This window comes from Palaemon carinicauda, chromosome 11 (assembly GCF_036898095.1).
Source record: "Palaemon carinicauda isolate YSFRI2023 chromosome 11, ASM3689809v2, whole genome shotgun sequence".
Lineage (NCBI taxonomy): Eukaryota > Metazoa > Arthropoda > Malacostraca > Decapoda > Palaemonidae > Palaemon > Palaemon carinicauda.
The window spans coordinates 132,562,603-132,586,866 of record NC_090735.1 but is presented as its reverse complement, the minus strand read 5'-3'; the positions used below and the strand labels follow the sequence as shown (position 1 = coordinate 132,586,866).

Below are 24,264 nucleotides of genomic sequence, written 5' to 3'. Positions count from 1 at the left end.
TGGACAAAAAGTTGGGTAACAGCCATTGTTCCAATCTTGGTTTGTTCTTTATAAGGTTGGTTTGGGTACTGTACCTGGTTTTGTTGTCCGAGGTGGTTGAGGTTGTGAGACTCCTCACTAGTGACTTTTACCGATGCAATGAGGGGAGAGGGTTAGGAAACTCTGGTGGTGTCAATCCCTGCTGCTTAGAGGCACTCTTGACATATAAAAGTAATTGGCCATTGGGTCAAAGTTAACTTCCTGCTTTGTATGTTGCCCACCTATTTTAATGTTTCATGCTGTTGATCTAGGGCATCTCACTCGAAGATTGGCTACATCCCTCGGACGTGTTCAAGGCTTCAAATCAGGAGGTTTCATTAACAGGCTTGAAAGCATCACGGGTCTGGCAGCACAGATCTGAGCCACTGTATCTTCTATGACAAATCAGACACCAACCTCACTTCCTGGGAGACACCAATCTATGGGTTAGAAGGTGCCTTTCTGCGATTATCATCATATCTTATCAGACTATTGTTCTATTCATTGGAGTGCTGTATTGTTTGTTATTCATAGATATATGCCCAAATAGGTGGGTCCTTGTGGGCAGCTATACAAGATAAGATTCATTGTTGGGATTGGCTCCCCTGCCTCAGGAGCATTCAGCATCATTTGTGTAACCCCATCTCTGGAGGTTATCCCTGTCTTACTGTTTTTGTTTATCATCTGTTCAGGGTGACTCATTTCCACCTGGCGGGGGAGAATCCATAGGGTAGGTCTTCACTAGGGTTAGGAAGGGCATTGTTAGTGGCTGACTTTAACACTCTCGATATATACAGTCTGCATTATGATAGGCCTGAGGTCTCTAGTTCTTTCATGGTCAAGGAGCTCTTCCGAGATTTTAGATCTCTTTGTTTTGTACTGGTTGTAAAGTGGGTACCTGGGATCATTTTTTTGGTCTTTTCCTTTCTAGCTTTCTAGCTATGGCATCTTGACGGATACCAGGGGGTGCAATGCTGTCTTAGTCTGTACAAAGCTGGTAGGGGTGTTGCTCTGTGCGCCAGTGAATAGTTGACAGGCTTTATTTATCTCTTTATCCACTCTTTAGTTCACAGAAGCACAATGCTCTGCAGTGGAGTAACTTAGTACTAAGGCTTTTTGCTTTAAAGTTTTTGCATCAGTATCCCCACTTGGTGGATGCTATTTTGCTGAGGAGGTTATATCTGGTGGTTGAAGGTCGGCGTTCTATCAAGAGCAACACCATTATAGACTGTATGTAGGTTTTGCAGTTCTTTGTTTTTCCACTTAAATTTTAGTTTAATGTATGCCTGGTAGTTGTTTAAATGGAATGAGTATACCTGGGTTTTCATGGTGTTTGCCTTAAAATGTAATTTTTTCTAATTGTCTGAGGAAGAGGATAATACTCTCGTCAGTCTTCCTTCAATAGTTTTAAAAGACCTTGACTGTGTTGCAATGCCGATAATTAGCATATACTGTATAAACCTCCAGGTGTCATGGAGTTATGGTAGGTCATTTGTGTAGAAGTTGAATCGTAATAGTACGGAGCCCTGCAGGAGACCATTTTCTTGCTGTCCATTTCCTTATAAAAAGATCTGTTTTCTAAGTTATCTGATGATACATACAAAGGCAGAGTATTGGGTCATTTTGGGCTACCTTGAAGAGAATAGCTGTGGTTGACTGACGTAGCCAGCTGTGATGTCGACAAACACAGTGCCTGTAATTTGATTTGGTATCTAATCCATCATTTTAAATTGGTTTAGGTTTAAGACATGACTGCAGCATGACCATCCAGGTCGAAAGCTGGCTTGGTATGGTGCAAGTTACTCCTTGATGATGGTGGCTATCATGCGCTCATAGTTTGTAAATGATGCAGACTAAGGATGGTTGGTAGCTCTTGGGTGAGCTTGGATCTTTACCAGGCTTGAGAAGAGCCATAACTCTTGCTCTTCTCCATATTCTTGGGATTCAGTATGTTAATGCACATTTATTGTAAAGTTCAAGAAGCCAAGACCTAGCCTTGTCTCTGAAATGCAGAATCATCTCGACCGCAATTTCATCTATTGTAGACCAGCAGCTTTACCATGGCTTCATGTGTTTTATAGCAGATTGTAATTCATTCATGGTAAACTGTTCAAATATATCATCACCCTGTGACATAATGTGTGGCATGTCTTCCTTCATTTTCTTCCTTTAAATATCCTCTATCTCTGTTTTGTTTGTTGGTCTTTCCATTGATTAGAAGTTGATGGAATATTTCATTAGGAGTAACTGCTGCTATTCTTGATGGGTGTTGGCCTTCTGAGTTGAGCTTATTGATTTTGCTCCAGGCCTTTTTACTGTTGTGGCTCATGTCAATGTTTGTGATGGTTTCTTTCTTCTTTTTTGTCTTTGACATATTGTTGACAAGAAGTCCTCTCCTAGATCTATAGTGTTTCCAGAAAAAGGATCATTATTGTAGGTTTGTATGGGCTCTTGATATGTTTATTTTTGTTTTGATACGAGAAACCAGCCTCTACAGCCTCTGGGAATGTTTTATTTGCAGTTCCAATTGCTTTATATAAAATATCTTGTCAAGAGATGTTTTGAAATCATTGAGAGCACAAACCTCAACCTTAGTCAATTTTGGAAGGAGCATTTTGATATTGTCATATGCCTCAAAATCATCGAACAAGCGTGGCAGGAGGTTTCGAGGCGCATCTTGAACTCTGTATGGAAGAAGCTGTGGCCTGATGCCGTCTCTGCACAAGATTTGGAGGGTTTCCACGCAGACCAAGCTGAAGCTGATTCCGAAAATGTTGACAATCCTGAACTTGTTGCTCAATCTGAAGTTGCTGAGATCGTTACACTCGGGAAGGCCATGGGTCTGGAAGTTGATTAGGCTGACATTGATGTGCTTATCGAGGAGCACCAAGAGGAACTTATGACGGATGACTTAAGGAGTTGGAGGCCATGCGACTGAACGTCGTTCAGGAAGAGTACAGCAAGGGAAGGATAACACACGACAATTAAGGAATGTCTAGATGGCTACTTGTCTCGTAGAAAAGACACCCAATAAAAATTCTCACAGGTTGTGCGCTTGAGTACTGTAATGAAGTTTGAGTCATTTCAGGAAAATTTTAGGAAGCAAGCAGAAACTTGTTAACGTTTTCCGCCATTTGTCATCCTCCTCTACCACCCCACACTTCACTCTCAAACATCGCCTCACTCCAAAGGTAAGGTTCCACATTTTTGTTACTGTATTTTTACTATTTGCTCTAATTATAACTTCTTTTACAGGTTACCAACAGTTGATTTATTATTGAATGATCCAAATACAGTACTTGTCATACTTTTAGTACTGTTTATTGGTGTGTCATCCTTTTTATAATCATTTAATGTGGTATTTTTGTAGGGTCTGGGAGTTAGGCTATTTACATGTAAAAGGCGACTCGCAGAACAAAAAAATCACGTTACGAGAGCAATTACAGAACCAATTAATTTTTTGTTGTAAGGCATTACGGTACTTGTATAGCCAGCCTCTAAGCCACATCAAGGTTCGATCACTGGACGGTCGCATTTACGCCTTACAATACGACCCAGTTCATAAAAAGCCTAAGGACGAGGAAGTACAATAACTTGGTCTAGTCAAATGCTAAGAACAAAGCTATCTTGACATAACTATTCATCTGCCTCTTAGGACATTCAAAACCCAGAGGAGAGAGAATATGGCTGTCACCCATTTTACCTAATGGGAGACAACGGAACGTACATCCCTTATGGAACGCAGTGGTAAGAGGGTCTGCCTCCCTGTTCCCATGGAGGAAGCAGACATAAGGGCTAATGATGGAAGAAGGCATAAACAGGTCTACTCTTCCTCAGATTAGATACTGCTAAGGGTCCAGTCATTTCAAGGATAACTATTCTGAAATCCTCATTGCACATTTAATGGCCACTGAGGAAAAACCGGTCTAATCTACTTTGCCAGGCTCTCCTTTCCCTAGAATGAGTTGGGCAGAGCTCTGTCCTTCCACTAGCAATCTTTCCCTCCAGTAAAGGGATAGGAGAAGGCAATTCAGAAAGGATAATAGAACTCAGTGAATTCAGGGACTTGCCAGTTGGAAGGTTTAGTGATGCACTAATAGCATTCCAGACCTGCCTGGTGATAACACCCATGATCTAGCAGACCTTGACCCATATTTGTAGGAACAAAGGCAATATGTGGGCTGCTGAGAAGGTTTTTAGATTTTTGGACTGCTACAGTCTACTCTTATGAAGAGAATAATTAACTGGGAACTGGCAATCTCCCTGCTTTGTTCCCCAGATGCCTTGTAGGATGGGTATGGCTAACAAATTATGACGGCTGTCCCCATAGACCTGAAGGACTCATAACTTTGGATCCATTCTCTGTCCTACAGTGGCCTTTCTTCGCCGAGTCTGGGAAAAGTAGCTACCAGTTCAAAACCTGGCGCTTTGTTTTGGCTATCACTCCCCAAGCATTCATGCAATTATTCACATTTCTAGTCTCTTTTGAGCACTTAATTGGTCTTACATTTTCCCCTTTCTATACTCCTACAGGGGAATCTTTTAACATAAAAAATTACTTCCTTTTCATGTCTCCTTCTGTGGCATAAGTTGTATGAAGGAAGGTTCTGTAGGGCTCCCAGACAGAGGTTGGAATATTTAGTATGACAGCTACAGGGAGCTTCCCGTCAAACTATCTTTGCAATAGAGCTAACACTAGTGTTTCTACACTTCTTCCAGGTTGACAAGGACAACGCCTTCCGAGACTTCCTTCGTCAAAAAGGCCACCTCCCAAAAATTGCTCAGTAGTTCCTGAAGCTTTACTGCTTAACATCCCTGGTAGTAGCATGATTAATTTCATCATGAGATCTCTCTCCTCCAAGACTCTACTGTCCACATTAGTGCTGAAGTAGGGATGAGGCACCCACCCGAGTTTCCTTACATGCAGGGGGTGTGATCTATGGAAGGAATGCACCTACTTTTTAGCCTACCAGGAATACTTGCATCACTACTACCTGGCAAGCTTTCCTAAGAGTTTGATAGAGCATCTGGTAGAGAAGACAATCTATACTCCTTTTAAGTTAAAAAGCGGCTCCATTCACAAACCCCTTGCAAGCAGGTGTACTCTTGGGGAGTAAAAACCTTGATAGAGCTGTGAAAGGTTTTCAGCCAGGTGCTCAGTGCCTGGAGGTGTAGGATTACTAGTTGGTTGTGGAAGCATCCCGTCCAATTCCTCTGAGTCGTAATTGGTGTCTTCCACCTTGGTAATTGTCCCTGAGCGATCGTGAGAGTGGTCGTCGTTTACAAAGATTTTTCTCCCCATCACTGACAGAGGAAAAGGAGACTGAAGAAGTGTTCCTAGAGGAGTCTCTAGACTGGGATATCAATGCATTTAGGCATCCTTGGATGCGTGGGGCTGAGGACCTAGGAACTGTCTACCAGTCCTTATTCTTCTTTTGGCTGGTAGAAGCTGCCAGTAGGTTGGCCAGGACATCACCCACTCGTTAAGATACTACCATTAGAGTTATGGGGTCCTTTGACTAGCCAGACAGTACTACATTGCATCATTCTCTCTGATTATGGTTCACTTTCCCTTTGCCTACACGTACACCTGACAACACTGAGATTACCAAACAATTCTTCTTCACCTAAGGGGTTAACTACTGCACTATAATTGTTCAGTGTCTACTTTCCATAAGGGTAGAGATAGCCTTTAGCTATGGTAAGCAGTTCTTATAGGAGTACTATCCAAAATAAAACCATTGTTCTCTTAGTCATTGGTAGTGTCATAGCCTCTGTACCATGGTCTTTCACTTTCTTGGGTTAGAATTCTCTTGCTTAAGGGTGCACTCGGACACATTATTCTATCTAATTTCTCCTCCTCTTGTTTTGATAAAGTTTTTATAGTTTATATTGGAAATATTTATTTCAATGTTGTTGCTGTTCTTAAAATATTTTAAATTTCCTTGTTTCCTTTCTTCACTGGGCTATTTTCCCTGTTGGAGCCCCTGGGCTTCTAGCATCCTGCTTTTCCAACTAGGGTTGTAGCTTAGCAAGTAATAATAATAATTGGAGAGATGGCTTGTGGGGCCCTCAGTCTTTACGATCGTCCTTTGTTAGTTCTGGGTGTTTCCTTCCAACTTCCTTTCTGCCCTACTTGATTGGTGGAAAGCGGCAAGAATTTAACTTGATCAGTGATAGACTATATGTTGTAGTTTACCAGGATGACCTCCCATAAAGAGAGAAAGACCCTCAATGCGATCTTGCTTGCCCATCCTCTCAGTGCAGCGTATTTTGCACCCAGTTCCTTATTCTCATTCTGAAATGCATGTTAATCTGCAGTAGTCTCTTGTCCACATCGTTAGAACTGACTATGGATCCAATCTGAATGGTCTGGGATCCATTGTTGGAGAAGCAATAAGCAAAGGGTATATAATTTGCCTCTGTCTCATGGTTTGATGGAGAAGCCACTTGCCCAGCCCTGAGGTGAATTCTGGTTACAGTCTTCCAGCTCAATGCTTGGAGGGAGAATGCCCAATGTGCTTGAATGGGATCTTGGGGTCTCTATCCATCTGAAAAAGGAATCAGGCTGAAGGTCAAGTCTTCCTGACTTACCAACTGAATGGTACCCAGAAGGCTCTGGGGAGATACATATAACGCGTTCGGAAATGGCCCGCTCAAGGAGATCTGGTGTGACGCGCCTTGTGTGTCTAGGGAAGTCCGCCTAGATCTCTAGTAGGGAGATCTTAACACATTCTAGCTTGACAAGTTTTTGGTTGAAATGCGGCCAGCATGATCTGAAATCATGCCGCGTAGCATGTTCAGATGACAACCTGCGAGTTCTTGTGGTTCAGGAGAAGCTTGTTGAGGAACCCTCCCGGAGATTAGCGAGTCACATCTGTAAGGCTGACTTTTGGAAGAGGAGCATTAGGTTGAGACTGGTCGGGGTGAGGTGCGTCCAGGGGCTGGACTAGATAGTGAGGTTCCTTTAATAGCTCATCAAGATACAGCACACATAGGAGAAACTCCTACAAGAGAAGTATGTCTGAAAGATGCCTTTCCAGTGGTCAAAGTGAGCTCTGAAGAAGAGCTTGCCGATGATGCACTCCTGGAAGGTGTGCATAGGGGTGAAGAGTGGCTAAAATTCACTTGGAACAATAAAATCTGTAAAGGAAGCATGCTGTGCATGTTCTTGAGAAGCACGTCAAAATGTGTGTCTTAGAGCGTGTTGAAGTGAGAGAACCTTTTGAGAGACACTCCGAAGGGGATCGCCAGGAAGGTGCATCTTAAGGGGCAAGTCTGAAAGTCTGCCTTATAGAGAATTTGCAGAGTAAGGAGAAGATTATGACCACCTATGCAATGCTAACCTATGAACCCCCTCCAAAGTGGAAGTAGCTTGCAAAGGCTTTAACACAGCTTTGTGCGAGGGCTCAGAGAGCTCTTAAGGCAGATACATCCTTGAAGGGCGAGTGGTCTTCACTCTCTTGTCCGTCCTCTGAAAAAGAAAAGGGTGTTGAGGAGAGACTGCTCCCATTACAGGCTCCGAAAGGGTTGAAGAGGCAAAAAACTTCTTAAAGGACACCCCGAGGTTCGTTGACTGGTGCGGTAGAAACCTCCCTCTAGTGTCTTGGTGCAGTTTATCCTCCAAAGGGGAACCTTCTATCCCCAACTTGGACCACAATATCTGCAACGCATCTGCAACTTAAAAGATGAGGAGGCTCCCCTTGAGGAGGTCCCACTCTTTCTTTAGGGGAAACAGAAGGAACCCCCCTCCTTGCCCGAAAGTCACCAGAGGAGACCAATGGATTAGTCTGAAGGATGGGAACGGGGTTGTTAAAGAATCAAGTCTGGACTTCTTTGAATTCGAGGAAGACTGCAAAGGCGAAGAATCCCTTTTAGGACTTCTCCCCTATGCCTTCTACTAGGATGATGTCCACTCCTGGCAGTACATGCAAGGAGATGCCCGAGAACTTGTGTGATGCGCGAGAACAAGCATTCCCTCTGCAAGCAGGGTCTGGTGAGGATTTACTCCCTGCATTCATAAAGGTGTCGCAGGTGTTCGGCAGCACTCAAGGCATTTCCATATTTTGGAAGGCATTATAGTACTCCTTGAAACAAATTCTCAATTCCTGAAAGAGAAAATTTTAAATAACTGCATTTTATTTACCGGTAAGTTTTTAAGTTTCCAGCCTGATAGAACGCCTGGTCTCATTGACTGCTGATATCCTATGGGTCTTTAACAACTCTTTATTATTGGTAATTCCTATTGGTAATCACAGCTTCACTGTTATAGTTCTCCTATGTAAAGAACCATGGTTTGTATTTGTGTAGGAATAATTATTTCCCAGCATTATTTGGTGAAAGGCACACTGTTTTCACATTTTAAGAGAAGTCCAAGCCATAATCACAAAATTTGCTTTTGTTGCTAATAGAAGTCAATCCCAAAAGGAGATAAAAATGTGAGAAAGCCTAGATGATGTGGTTAGTAGGTATTGAGTTATGAGTTGGACCTAGGTAATTGCTCTCAGGAGACCCAAATGCACCAACAAGGTTATCAGGATCAATCATGCTACCATTCTTTTTTTTTAGGAATATGTAAAATAAATAGAATATAACCAAATTAAATCTTTATTTTCTAAATAATATTAGTACAAAAAAAGATTCTTTATACAGGAAATATCCCTTTTATTACAGAAAGTGTTGCAGGGGTTGTAATGCATTTCCAAAATCACTGTTTGCATTATTAATACATTGTTCCCGTTTCAATTTTCTGGGCCACCTGCATATTGGGAAGGACAGAACATAGAACTACAGTTTATGGACACCATACCTAGCACTATACAATTAGAACCATATCTATACGTATAACTTACTGAATTCCATACTTATGATGTCCATAACTTCTAGCATTACATTCTCCACATTTTTCACTTTCATTATGAGAATTCTTGCACCAAGAATATTGTGACCTAATCTGCATTGGAACATTTCAACTCTTTAAATGATATACAGTATTCATAAACAAAAAGTATAAAAGGATCAAATAATTATAACTTAAGAAAATATTTGGAAAGTTTCCTTAATTCTAGAAAAAGGCAGGGCCTGGTTAATGTAAATTATGGAATGGATGACACAGGGCAAGACTCAATTATAATAACTTTACACTGTCGGTGAAGTTTCATGACAGTTAAACAAAATTCATTTCTGGTGCTAAAATAAAATTTGAGACATTCAGAGCGAACAACCAAATTTCTTGGCACTTTGTGTTTCACTATCTTCAACTATGTGATGGATTTAGGCTCTTTATACACAAAAACTTACAAAACTAAAAGAATCTCTTCATTATTTACTACATAACAATACAAATTCTCTCCACAACCAGTAACAAATGACAACAATTCTGTTTAGCTAACTCCTGCCATGTAGCAATGACAGTATCCTTATTTCTTCTGTAATTTAAAACCTTATAAAATGTATAATATTCATGATTTACTTAGAAAATTTACACCCTCGTAAGCTGAGACACGGGAATTAAAATCCAGCAAGAAACCTAGCATAACTCACACAAAAAACTAATACAACACGGCTGCCACTACCATGATTAACTTGAGAGTAAGGAGTCAAGGGTTCATAGCACTTATAATAGATGTAGGGTATGTCTCTATTAAACATAAATAGTAATATCCCAAGCCTTTTACCTATGCTTGCAAAATAAAAGAAATAAGCAACTATCATGTATGTAAATTTTTTTAGAATTAAATTTCAGTTTATGTAGCTTAGATAGGATACTCTAAAAAGTCAATAACTGTTTTGTTATTATTAGGTACAGTACTCTATTTTTGAGAGATCTACAAGTCACATTTCAGAACAATCTGTCCTGTATTCAATAAATTAAAGCATACTTTATATTTTTCATAATAAATAGCCTAACTTCTTGAAAAAAAAAAAAAAATATTCTCTGGTAGTGGCAAGCTTATGCAGTCATAAATGTATATGGATGATTAAAAGCATCTGTGAACTGAATTGGCAGTCAAAATTAACCACCACCTAAATTCCTTTCATTAAAAAAGGGTAAAACTTCTAGCACTGAAACTATGATGAGTAGTAACATTTTCTATCCCAAATTATGGAAGATAACTCTAAACTTCCTCATTGAAACTATCAACTGTTAATACTTCTGTAATTGAAACTATGGAAGATTATACAAAAAAATTACTTCTGTATCTGTAACTATGGAAGGTTACACGAGAATATTATACTGTAATTAAAGATTTGAAGGATAACTAGATCTAACCTGGTGTTTCCCCTATGTGTTCATAACAGTTTGGTGTTGATGTGAATTACATTACTCCATGAATGTGTAATAACTATTAGAAAAGCAGTATAATATCCCAAGTGTTGCTAGTATTTCCCCAACTAATAAAAGCTAAAAAGTAATTTTTCATGCAAAATTGCCCTATGGCTATTATTAAGAAAAGCAGCATAACCAACTAACTTCAATAGGTCCTAGAAGTTACTAAGCCAGATGAGAATGGGTCTCAAGGAAGTATATTTTTGCCATACATGAAAGCTTGTCAACACTTTTTATATCATTAAATCTAGTTTCCTACTATATTCACCTCTTATTGAATGAAAAAAAATATTTTTCAACGCAATGAAGATGTATAATAGCTATTTTAATAATAAATTTCTCTCCTTAGAATTGCAGTATTAAAGTCATAAATAAGCTATAGAAAAATAAGAAACTTAAATTTCTGATTTTGTCTCAGCAAATTTATACCATGTCCACAGACTTTCATATTATATTTCAATCTCGCACTATTATGGAAGGAGCACACTAAATATATATAATTTAAGTATCACTAATATGCAGACTTCTATCACCATTTATGTATATATGAACAAGTCACATGCTTTTAACATAAGTGTGCTTAAATTTCAGTTTAATTATTGTAATAAATGATTTCAAAACAACCACTTCTTTTTTCTTTTTTTTGACTCCTTGACTTCTGTTTCATCAATATCCTTATCAGCATCCGCTTTTGCTCCCTTTTTGTCTTTCTTTTCCTTTTTCTTTTTCTTCCTTGGCAGTTTCAAGGTTTTCTTCTTTTTAGTAACATTTTGTGTAACACAGCCATTTTCAATACCATCTATATGTTTCTCTGAAATAAAAATTCAAGATGAGGAAATAAAAACATTCATTCAAACATCTTTACTAAAAAAAAATAAACTTTAAATGGCTTTAAACTGAATTTTAATGAAATTTATTTCTACACCCATCTGATGTTCATGTTGCTTCTCTCCGGGAAAGAAATTCAGTTTTCTTCCCCTCAATAGGCTTGGGCCTCTTAGTCTTGCTAGTGGCAATAACCTTAGCTTTGGTATGCTTTCCCTTTGAATTTTAGTCTTTCAAGTTTATACTAAGCTGTATCCCCTTTGTACATCACTAGTCAGTGGGAAGTAGGGTGGGCTTGCATAGCGTATGGTGAATATAAAATTCCATTTCATTTCAAGACCTTCTCTTTATGTTAATATTGCCTATTCTCTCACAGATGGAGGAGGGTCGGTCAAATAAATGTATTGGCAATTACAGCCATACAATAACAGACCTATTCAATCCCCTAGACATCCCTCCCACTCGGCCACCGGGCAGTTCCAGAAGCACTTCTAGGCGAGCTTTTCCTTTGGATTTACCTGTGGACCAGGCTTATGCTTCTTGCGCTTTGTGTTCTTATTCCAGCACTTTTCCTAATCCTGCACCTTGTAGACGCAGAATCTTGCCATAGCGTACAACTTCCAGACGATCTCCAGGAAGCTCTACCTCCTCATCACGTCTCGGCTGGACACGCTTTGAGATGCTCGTCTCCTCATCAGTCCACTGATCATTGGCATTCTCCTGTAGTCTCTTCTCCAAGACATGACTTGCCTCATTACTCATTCTCGCATCACACATCTTCCAAGTGTGCTTCGCTGCGTGTCTCCAGCATAGCAGGGATCTCCAAGGCATTCGCCTTATTGCAGGAGCTTGTCTCCCACATGCTCGGCTCCAATGCAGACTTTAGACCATTCCTCTTTAGAAGACAAAGGTTGTTCTCCTTGGGATCTTCATTGACATTCCCAGTTATACTTCAATAAGTATTGTTCACCCACATAGCAAATTTCTCGCAGCTCTCCTGTTTGTGCCAGGCACAAGACTGCGATCACCAGCGAGATTTAACGACATCCTCAAAGTGCTCTCCATCTGATTGTCACGGGTACTCGTCACCTGATGGCCGCATGCGTTCTTACCTTGGTGGTAATTCGAAGCAAAAGGGCTCCCTCTAACTTGGCTTCTCCCGACAGGTCTTCAAGATAACGCTCCAGGCAAGGAGCAAGTGTAGCATTCCTCTGCAGGGCATTCAAAACATCCTTAGGAGAATCAGCCTAGACTTGCTGGAAGGGACCACTCTACTGTACATATGCACAAGGAATCTTTCATGTATGCCCTGGGACCAGGAACCATCTCCTTTAGAGGAAGTATCACTCTAGATTTACTATCAAGCAAGATTGGGAGCTTCCAGGTAGGAGAATCCTGATTCTCCTCTCTCTTCACCAAGCATAGTCCCCATCAAGCAGAATTCCAGGAAGCATAGCAAAGGGGGGGATTCCTGTCAAAGCCCCCAGAGGTGACACTCACGTCCAGACCCACAAAGGGTTACTCTCTTCCAAGGAGATCTCATTGGTGGCCAATTACCAACTGTCCCAAAATTAGTTATCAGCTGGATAGATGCCTTCCAGACCACGTCACTCCAAAACTTCAGAGAATGACGTTGAGCCATCTCTCTCTCTTCGCATCCAGTCCCCACAGGAAGGAGAGTAAGTGTTGGAAGACCGCTCCTTAGATTTTTCAGCCCAGGAATCCGAGGCTATCGTGTCAACTCCGATCATAAGGATCGAGATCAGAACTCAGCAGTTGACCCTCCTAATCCCCTTGATCCAGGGACGACCCATTGAAGAGCACGTCGATACATTTGGAAGCAGAGGAAGGGAAGACTGCCTCAACGTTCCTTAATGTATTGCGATGCATAATTCAAGTTGAAGGCCTGGAAAAGGCGGTGGTCTGCCACCCCCCCACCCCACCATCACCACCAAAGGGCAAGAGGTTGGCCATAAACCTTCTCTGTAGTACCCCTAGCAACACAAGACCGAGACTTGAGCAGCACGAGAACGAATCTTGAGCACCCCTAGTCAGTCTTAGCCAGGGAAGCCTTAGATAAGGTGGCAGCCAAAGTCTCCGGTAACAAGAATTCTCTTAGGCCGGGGAGTTTATTCCTGCTGCCTTTACAAGGCAAAGGAATACTATCATAAGCAGGATACTCTTACCCAACTTTCACTTAATCCTGCTGTAGCAACACTGACATCAGGTTGTTCGTGGAAACGACTGTCAGCAGTTTTAGTTTCCTTCTCAGCAGTAGAGGTACCATGAAAGCAACCTCTAGGATAGACCACTGATCGGGCACAGTCGGCTTCCTTGTAAAAACACAGAGGACCTAACCGACCCTAGCAAGAAACAGATCCTTAAGAACATTGTCCAAACAGGTGCTGGGACGGTGGAGTTTTTGATGAACCAGGTCAAACCAGTAGGCTAATTAGATGCTCAGGTGTTGTGAGGCCATGGCTTCAAGATTCCACAAGCTGATTGGTCCCCGAGAAAGGTTAACAAGGAACAATCTCTCTTACTATCACCAGAAGTATAGGCTCCGATGGGAAGATAGAGAAAAAAGACAGGATTTGATCTTACAGAGGGCGATGTCCTTTCATCAACCCCAGCCTTCGACATTTGCATAGGGGAAAGCAACCACTCAATCATCACAGCCACGAAAACAGAGAAGAGATGAGGGACTCGCCTGTGGCAGTCCATCTTCAAGACCCCGTCAAGACAACCTTTAACCTCCTGTGAAAACCAGGGTTGCATTAGAGGTGGGGGAAAAGGAAAATAAAATGAAAAAGACTGTGAGGGAGGGCAGACCCTCTACCTTACCACCAAAGGGGGGATGCCTGCAGGCTAATTGTTGGAGGTGGTAGTTCTGAGGTATGGTTTTATTGTAGTTAAATTTTAATCTGTTTTAGAGATTTGATTTAATTTTATCATACTTTGATTTATACAGCTATCAACATTTTATACTAAGATATATATGCGCTGAATGTCCTTGCGGCTTCGGCACTTGACTTCGGTCCAAAAATTTCTTAAATCAATCAATCCTGGCTTCTTCAGTCGACTCATTTTTGTAAGGAAGGTGTCTGGAGGCTAGAGAGCATTCGTCGACATCTTAGCACTCAAGTTCATTCAACAAAGCGCCTTCAGGATGGAAACTGCAGTCACTGTCAGACAAGTGATATAGCCTCAGGCCTTAATGGTTACCTTGGCATTGATAGACTTTTGAATCCCGACTCACCCCTCCTCCATGAAGTATCTCCGAGTAGTTGTAGCAGAGAAATTTCTTCCGTTCAGGTCCTGTACTTTGGCCTGTCAACAGTGCCCCAATCTAAATAAATATCTTCAAACTGCTATCCTCATGGGTGCATCCCAATAGGATTTGCCTGCTCTGTTATCTGGATGATTGGCTGATCCTAGTGGAATCGGAGGACAAACTTCTCCTCCTAGACAGAGTTCTCTCGTTTTGTTTAGACATTGGGGTTGTGATAAATTGAGAGATGTCTGTCCTATCCCTACTCGAATACTATTTTATCTGGGGATGGACACATGATATAAGGGAAGATTTCTCATCCCAGAAAAGACTAAAATTTGCGGAAGGCAGCTCTTCCCCTTCCTGCAACAATCCTTTCTTCCAGCTCGCCAGTGGCTTTTTAGAAACTAATGGGACACAACGTCGCAAGAAAAGTTGGTTTCCAGATGCAGATCATGCCTTGGATCCCTACAATTAGAACTCAAAACAGCCTGGTCTTAACATCTAGACAATCCGCTCTTCCCAGTAAGAATGGGGGAGGAATCAAGAAAAGATCTCTAATGGTGCCTGGAGGAAGCGAACCTCCTGCAAGCATACCCACTCTTGTTGCCGCCTCCTGAATTCCTCCTCTTTACAGACATTCCAAGAAAGGTGGGGATCTCTCCTACAGTAGATCAGCACATGATGTCTCATTCCTGGATAGAATGAGACTGCCAGGAACACATTAACTTAGAAATGGGAGCAGCAGCCTTAGCTCTCCAAGAATTTTGTCCTCTTCAGACACGCCACTCAGTGATCTTGATGAGCGTCATTACCAGCTCACAGTTCTACTCAGACAAGGAGGTACTATATCTCTTCAGCTATGTGCCAACTAGCAGTAAGGATAATCAAGTAAGCATAACTTAACGTGATTACACTGTTGGCCAGTTTCATCTCTGGCAAAAGTAATGTGGTAGTGAACAAATTGAGCAGGGAGGAAGACTCTGGTCTGAATGGTCTTTATGTCGTTGATAGTGATGGAGATTAAAGTGGGACATTTCTGAACCACAAACTTCTGATTTACTGCTCTCCAGTTGCAGACCTGTTAGCAGCATTCAAGGATGCATTCCAATAACCATGGGATGGCCTCCACACACAAGCTTTTTTGCTGTTTTGCCTATTGCAAAGGGTCCTACACAGAGTTTGAGCTGCTCCAACCCTATTGATGACTGACCGAAATGGCCACAACCGGAGTGGTATCCTGACCTGCTGCTGCTCATAACAGACCCAAAGAGAATTGCCTGCTCTCCACAACCTTCTACGTCAACCTCACGCGAGGATCTACATAGTGAACCTGGATCCCTACAACTTCACGTGGGATGTTATCCAGCATCTCCTTTCTGACGAAGGCTTTTCTCGAGAGCTATCGCAAAAGATGTCTGGATAACTCTGCAGATCCTTGGCGGTGTCGTGGGAGGGGGTATCTCTTCTTGGAGCCTCTGTTCCTTTAGTTCTACCTCCCAAAAGAGAAACTCTTCTCTTTGACTAAAGGGAATGTACATTTCTTTTTCTTAAGAAATTTCTATGCTCATACGGAGTTTTGAGTAGACCTGCCTTCCAGTTGAGGCGAGTCCACCGTCTTTGAACGTAGTGAGTGCGTTACTTTCTCTGAAAGGGGCACCTTATGAATCATTGAAGCTATCCTCAAAGTAGTACCTTACCCTGAAAATAGTTTACCCTCTTGCTTAAGCCTCAGCTACATTCATTAGCTTCATGGTTTCTCATTCATCACCCATGGATGGAGGTAGGTCTCGCTCTCCTTCGTCCCTGATTTCGTCGCTAAAACTCAAAACCAATCAATGCCTGATACCAGATTTCTACAGTAGATCAGTACATGATGTCTGGATCCTGGATGGAACAAGATTGCCAGAAACACATTTACTTATAAATGTGAGCAGCAGCCTTAGCTCTCCAAGAATTTTGACCTCTTCTGACACGCCACTCGGCGGTCTTGATTAGCTTCGGTAACACCTTACAGTTCTACTTAGACAAGGAGGTACTACATCTCTTCAGCTATGGGCCAACTAGCAGTAAGGACAATCGAGTGGGCATAACTTTACGTGATTACACTGTTGACTAGTTTTATCTCTGGCAAAAGCAATGTGGTGGTGGACACTCTGAGCAAGGGAGGAAGACTCAAGTCTGAATTGTCTTTATGTCATTGATAGTGATGGAGATCTATGAGAGACATTTCTGAACCACACGCTTCTGATTTACTGCTCTCCAGTTCCAGACCTGTTAGCAGCATTCAAGGATGTATTCCAAGATCCATGGGATGGCTTCCACACACAAGCTATTCTGCAGTTTTGCCTACAGCAAAGGGTCCTACGCAGAGTTTGAGGTGCTCCAACCCTATTGATAACTCTGACCAAAATGGCCACAAACTGAGTGGTATCCTGACCTACTGCTGCGCAGAAACCCCCCCCCCCCCCCCCCAGAGAATTGCCCGCTCTCCACAACCTTCTACGTCAGCCTCATGCGAGGATCTACAAATTATGAGCCTTAGGGATGTAACTGATGTTCCTGACCAGCTTTTACTGTATCCTGTGAGAGCACTGAGGTGCTATTTCCAGCTAACGAGGACTGTTAGACCTCGCCTGCAGCATCTCTTTGTGAGCACAGGAAGATCACAGAAGATGATTTACATCAAGAATACAACCCTGTTCTAGTTGAGAGGTTATCTCGAACTCTCATTTCACCTACCATGTTAGGCACATTTGTAAAAAAGCCACGACATGAGAGCTATTAGTCCCTCTCTAGCTTTTAGAAAGAATTTCTCTGATGCAGGTTCTTCAGGCAGGTGTGTGGAAGTGTTGGAAGGTGTCGACTGCTCGCTACCTGCTGGATGTGACCCTGCATGATGTACAATACTGGGATGAAAGTAAAGAATGACAGGCCTTTACTCTTTCTTTCAAAAGACCCCGCCAGCTACAGTATCTCGCAGTTAGGTACCAACTTGCTGAAGCACAGGAGAGTATTTTCCTCTCACTACTTAACAAGGGGATTGTGATGTAGCCAGTCAAACCCATAATCCTGAAATGGCCTAAAAGTTGTAGCATCAACAAACCTATCACTTTGCCAAGTCTACTACACAGAGAATTCCAGCTTGAGTACAACTGCTTTTAATGGCCAGGGCCATGAAACCTGCTGGTTCTCCCAAGATTCACAGGGTGTAGGAACCCTTACTTTTTCAGCATCGAAGATGCTAGAGTAAAGAATGACAGGCCTTTACTCTTTCTTTCAAAAGACCCCGCCAGCTACAGTATCTCCCAGTTAGGTACCAACTTGCTGAAGCACAGGAGATTATTTTCCTCTCACTACTTAACAAGGGGATTGTGATGTAGCCAGTCAAACCCATAATCCTAAAATGGCCTAAAAGTTGTAGCATCAACAAACTTATCACTTTGCCAAGTCTACTACACAGAGCATTCCAGCTTGAGTACAACTGCTTTTAATGGCCAGGGCCATGAAACCTGCTGGTTCTCCCAAGATTCACAGGGTGTAGGAACCCTTACTTTTTCAGCATCGAAGATGCTAGAGTTCCAAGTTCCCGGGTTAAGTTTTCAGCCAAATGGAATGGAGACTTCCTCCCACCTAAGGATGAATTTCCTAGGTAAAAGACTATGGTTTATATTCATGTAGGAAAAAATCACAAATTTCTTAGTAATTATTAATCTTATCTGGATATAAAATAGGCTTCAATATAGGGAGAGTGAATAAAGTTTTACTATAAGTTACCACTCCAACCATAGAACACCACTGTTGTTCCCATGTTTAACAAAATTTGCAAATGCTGCAGTAGCCTCCAGAGACCCATTCAAAATACTTTTATTTAAACAGGTTAAATATCATAAATTATTTAATAAGTAGATTGTATTTTTCCAAGCTATACAAACCTGAGTCCTTTAAAAAGGGAATATGTTTTTAGAGCGAGCCAGTGAAAGTGGTTCATGAAACTTTGTGAAAGTGTGATGCCGCATAAAGATGACTGCTTTGATTATTCAAATCAAAGGTAAATTAAAATTTTAGATGGGAAATATCCGGATAAGACTAAGCTAATTAATTCAACCCCTCAGCTTATTTGTTACAGTATACAAAATCTAGAAGAAACCTCCTGCATAAGCCATGATTAATATACAGTACTATAAAACAAGAAAAAAATTCCAATGGAAAGTTACAAAATGGGTATGTATAGATGGAATCCAGAATTACAGAATATAAAAGCATTAAGTTATGATAAAATGTTTATGGTTTCAAGAATCAGTTAATTAAATGAATACTTTAATATTTTGGAGAAGTCAAATCAAATAACAAACTGACAGTGAATTTAGTTAACTATGACTTCATAAACAAATAAGGCACAAACCTTGATATTGCATCATGTGTGTTGCTATGCTTTCGTCCTCTTGAGCTTCTCGCAGTCTATCCAACTCCAAACAATTAATAATTTCATCTCTTTGTTCGACCACTTTCACTAATCGAGCTATTAGTTCCTCTTCTTGTGCATTGTCACTTTCAGTCTTTTCAGAAGGTGGTTTGAGCATCAAACAGCGAATCTGGAACTCTAGTTCAACGTGTTCTTCTTCAAGACGTTTTTCTCGTTTTCTTAAGAGAAGAAAGGGGAATTTAAAATTACCATTAAAAAGCTTAATGAATAAAAAAATATAAAAACTATAGGTTTCCACAAAGACATCATAACTACTTGATCTTTCAAAAATATAACAAAGAAACAAGAAAAGTGTTACAACAATCTTCTATACAATTTCTTAAGCTCAGAAAGCTTAAATAACAAATAGGACTTAATGACTTCTTTATATCTTCAAGATTCACTATGAAATAAGAATAATAAAAGTAATATGAAGAAAGTTTTAAACAGTCAATACCAAAAAAAAAAAAAATAAGCAACTATGTAAATGCTTTTAGTAAAGACTGCACATAATTAAACAATGAAATTCGCAATTTTATAAATTTTCTAATTAAGTACATAATCTTTTAAAGAACCTTTAAAATATCTAAATTTACAAATATATAATTCATATACTATAAACATATCTTTAAACTAGCTTTAATATATATCATAAAAAAAATCCTAATGTAGGTTTAAAAAGGAAATTAAGGCAAAGGCTGTCAGTGTGACAAGTTTTCCTCATAAGACGACTATACTGACTCACGATATATTTTAATAAAGTTTCAAAATGACATTACAGCAAAGCCTTACTAGCAAGTTTTATCTAAATTAATATTTTATGTATTAACAGTAACTAAAATAAAAATAGTGCTCCTGCCAACACTTAAAATGAAACCTTAAAAACAAATTTTATAAGTAATTGTTTTTTTCCTAACTATATAAACTTGAGTCTGTTAAATAGCAGTATAATTTCAAAAAAGCTGGAAAACCAGACTATTAAAAGTAATGAGGTGTCGGTAGTTACCCACCAAGTAGCTACTTTGACCTCCACCTACGGCTTACAGGGTGGATGAGGCAGAAAGTTTAACTTGAAAGACACTCAAAATTTGTGATTTGTCCTTATATTAACACAAACCTTCGTCCTTAACAGGAAATTCTTAGGTGTGAGGTCCCTATTACCAAACTGGCAGGCATAAATCCCGGGACGTCTAAGGACTTACACCTTCGGAACAGAGGGATGACTCCAATTCACTTTCTATGGCACTGTTTTTAGGCTGTATAGCTAGATGTTATTCAATGACAGGTGGCCATCGAAGAACTTGTATCCTTTTAAGATACAGTTTACATAATGTAAGACAAAAGTCAATTGTTTGGTTTATACTACAGTACAGCATTTCTATCCTTTCCCTCGTTAGAAAGATGAAAGAATGAACATTTCTATTTTACTAAAAAGAAGAAAAGATACAGTACTCATTAGTGAAGCTTACCTGCTATAACATCTGTTCCAGTAATATAATGGTGCGACTGTTGGACCCCAAGGAAGGGGAAGGCAAAGAGGAGAAAATGCCAGACATTCTCACTCTCATCCTAGACTGACAGTGCAAACACTCTTGAATGCTTTTTCTTCTCATTCTATTGAGTAGCTATAATAGGTACTATGGTAAAGGTATCCAGTGACTTGTGGGTACATTCTTGTATGTAGCAGGCCGTGAAGGTGGTCCGTCTCCAGACACCTGCTATTAATATAAGACTCGCAAATAAGTTTTCCTGACAGGCGGTTATTGTTGTTTCCATTCCCGACCTTGTGAGCTCATGCCTATACTGGTGCCTCCGGCCTACCCTGCTCTGAAGATGGCACCCTGTTAATGACCTCACTGAGCAAGAAATAGATGGTGTTTTTGGAGATTATCATCTTTTACCTTCCTGAGCTAATGAACAAGTACTGTAACCTCGTTCTAGCAGGTAAAGTCATTCTGAGGTAGCATCTTAGTGGCTTCACTAAGCAAAGAAGCAAATAATCCCAAATTGTCAGTCACTTCCCTGAGGGAGGAAATAATAAGTCAAAATTTTAATCATGAATAGCAGGGTTCTGATTTTTTCCTATAAACTCAGATACAAAGGAGAGAGAGAGACCTGCCTCCAATGTTCAGAATTGGTAACCAAGTAAGACACGCTGTGTAGTTCCCCTACACGTTTAGGTGAAGCAAAAGCAAGCCAGATCACAGTCTTGAGTGTTAGATTCTTGTTAGATGCATGTTTTAAGGGTTAATAAGGAGTCCTTTTTAAAACCTGACAACTTTGGTTTCATTCCAAGCAGGTTTATTTTCACGCGGGCGGTACAGTTCAAAACGCCTCATTAGTATTGACAGTTCCCATAAAGAGTTAAGGTTAATTCCCGTCTAAAGACTTGTCTCAAGGCTAAGCAATAGCCTTTTACCGCCGCGACCGAGAGGAGTTTCTCGCTTCACAAGAAAATGAGGAAATCAGTAATTGAGGAAATAGAGGTTCTGGGAAAGGTACCCCTTTGATGACACCAAGACTTCATTATTATTATTATTACTAGCCAAGCTACAACCCTAGTTGGAAAAGCAATATGCTATAAGCCCAAGGGCTCCAACAGGGAAAAATAGCCCAGTGAGGAAAGGAAATAAGGAAATAAATAAATGATGAGAATAAATGAACAATATATCATTCTAAAAACAGTAACAGCGTCAAAACAGATATGTCCTACATAAACTATTAACAACATCAAAAACAGATATGTCATATATAAACAATAAAAAGACTCATGTCAGCCTGGTCAACATAAAAACATTTGCTGCAACTTTGAACTTTTGAAGTTCTACTGATTCAACTACCCGATTAGGAAGATCATTCCACAACTTGATAACAGCTGGAATAAAACTTCTAGAATACTGTGTAGTATTGAGCCTCATGATGGAGAAGGCCTGGCTATTAGAATTAACTGCCTGCCTAGTATTACAAACAGGATAGAATTGTCCAGGGAGATCTGAATGTAATGGATGGTCAGAGTTATGAAAACTCTTATGCAACATGCATAATGAACTAATTGAACGATGGTGCCAAAGATTATTATCTAGATCAGGAATAAGAAATTTAATAGACCGTAAGTTTCTGTCCAACAAATTAAGATGAGAATCAGCAGCTGAACACCAGACAGGAGAACAATACTCAAAACAAGGTAGAATGAAAGAATTAAAACACTTCAGAATAGATTGATCACCGAAAATCTTGTAAGGCTTTCTCAATAAGCCAATTTTTTGTGCAATTGAAGAAGACACAGACCTAATGTGTTTCTCAAAAGTAAATTTGCTGTCGAAAATCACACCTAAAATTTTAAAAGAGTCATACAAATTTAAAGAAACATTATCAATACTGAGATCCGGATGTTGAGGAGCCACCGTCCTTGACCTACTTACAATCATACTTTGAGTTTTGTTAGGATTCAACTTCATACCCCATAATTTGCACCATGCACTAATTTTAGCTAAATCTCTATTAAGAGATTCACCAACCCCAGATCTACATTCAGGGGATGGAATTGATGCAGAGAGAGTAGCATCATCTGCATATGCAACAAACTTGTTTTCTAGGCCAAACCACATGTCATGTGTATATAGTATGAAAAGTAATGGGCCAAGAACACTACCCTGTGGAACACCGGATATCACATTCCTATACTCACTATGGTGCCCATCAACAACTCCTCTTTGATTTCTATTACTTTAAAAATCAATAATAATGATAAGAAACGACCCACCCACTTCCAACTGTTTCAGTTTGAAAACAAGGGCCTCATGATTAACACGGTCAAAGGCAGACCTAAAATCAAGGCCAATCATACGAACTTTCTGACCACAATCAAGGGATTTCTGTACAGCATTGGAGATTGTAAGAGGGGCATCACATGCTCCAAGGCCTTTATGAAAACCAAATTGCAAAGTAGGGAGTAGGTGATTACCTTCAGCAAACCTATTAAGACGTTTTACCAGAAGACGTTCAAAAACTTTAGATAATATGGGAGTTATGGAAAATGTTATTTTGATTATAAAATAAATTTTTGAATATACTTACCCGGTGATTATATAGAAGCAACTCTGTTGCTCGACAGAAAACTCTAAGGTAAAACTCGACAGCGATGGCTACACAGGTTGCGGGTGTGCCCAACAGCGCCATCTGTCGACCAGATACCCAGTTCTCAGTGTAAACAAAGACTCAATTTTCTCCTCGTCCCACTGCGTCTCTATTGGGGAGGAAGGGAGGGTCATTTAATTATAATCACCGGGTAAGTATATTCAAAAATTTATTTTATAATCAAAATAACATTTTTCAATATTTAACTTAGCCGGTGATTATATAGCTGATTCACACCCAGGGGGGTGGGTAGAGACCAGCAATATAAGTTTACACTTTTAGGAACTAAGAGTTTTATTTCATTTTAGAAGTTATCAAAATAACAAAAACAAAATAAATAGGTACCTGGTAAGGAAGTCGACTTGAACAATTACTCTGCCTTTTTAAGTACGTCTTCCTTACGGAGCCTCGCGATCCTCTTAGGATGCTGATCGACCCCTAGGATCTGAAGTATCAAGGGTTGCAACCCATACAACAGGACCTCATCAAAACCCCTAATTTAGGCGCTCTCAAGAAATGACTTTGACCACCCGCCAAATCAACCAGGATGCGAAAGGCTTCTTAGCCTTCCGGACAACCCAAAAAACAACAATAAAAACATTTCAAGAGAAAGATTAAAAGGTTATGGAATTAGGGAATTGTAGTGGTTGAGCCCTCACCCACTACTGCACTCGCTGCTACGAATGGTCCCAGTGTGTAGCAGTCCTCGTAAAGAGACTGGACATCCTTTAGATAAAAAGACGCGAACACTGACTTGCTTCTCCAATAGGTTGCGTCCATTATACTTAGCAGAGATCTATTTTGTTTAAAGGCCACGGAAGTTGCGACAGCTCTAACTTCGTGTGTCCTTACCTTCAGCAATGCTTGGTCTTCCTCACTCAGATGGGAATGAGCTTCTCGTATTAACAGTCTGATAAAATAGGATAAAGCATTCTTTGACATAGGCAAAGAAGGTTTCTTAACTGAACACCATAAAGCTTCAGAAAGGCCTCGTAAAGGTTTAGTTCGTTTTAAATAGAACTTAAGAGCTCTCACAGGGCATAAGACTCTTTCTAGTTCATTGCCTACCATATTCGATAAGCTGGGAATATCGAACGATTTCGGCCAAGGTCGAGAAGGCAGCTCGTTTTTGGCTAGAAAACCAAGTTGTAGTGAACATGTAGCTTTTTCTGACGAAAATCCGATGTTCTTGCTGAAGGCATGAATCTCACTGACTCT

The 24,264-nt window shown here is 40.4% G+C and overlaps 1 protein-coding gene across 2 annotated transcripts in view; it reads right to left on the bottom strand.

The window, feature by feature from the left end:
- Positions 1 to 8,609: 8,609 nt before the first annotated feature.
- Positions 8,610 to 24,264, bottom strand: part of LOC137650221 (MICAL-like protein 1) — a 275,336-nt gene continuing 259,681 nt past the window's right edge. For both annotated transcript variants that reach the window (XM_068383460.1, XM_068383461.1), the window contains 2 exons: positions 18,850 to 19,088; positions 8,610 to 11,159 (listed from right to left, as the gene is read on the bottom strand). In XM_068383460.1, the coding sequence (XP_068239561.1) occupies positions 10,963 to 11,159; positions 18,850 to 19,088 (436 nt within the window). In that variant the 3' untranslated portion in view covers positions 8,610 to 10,962. The remainder of the gene's footprint in view (positions 11,160 to 18,849; positions 19,089 to 24,264) is intronic.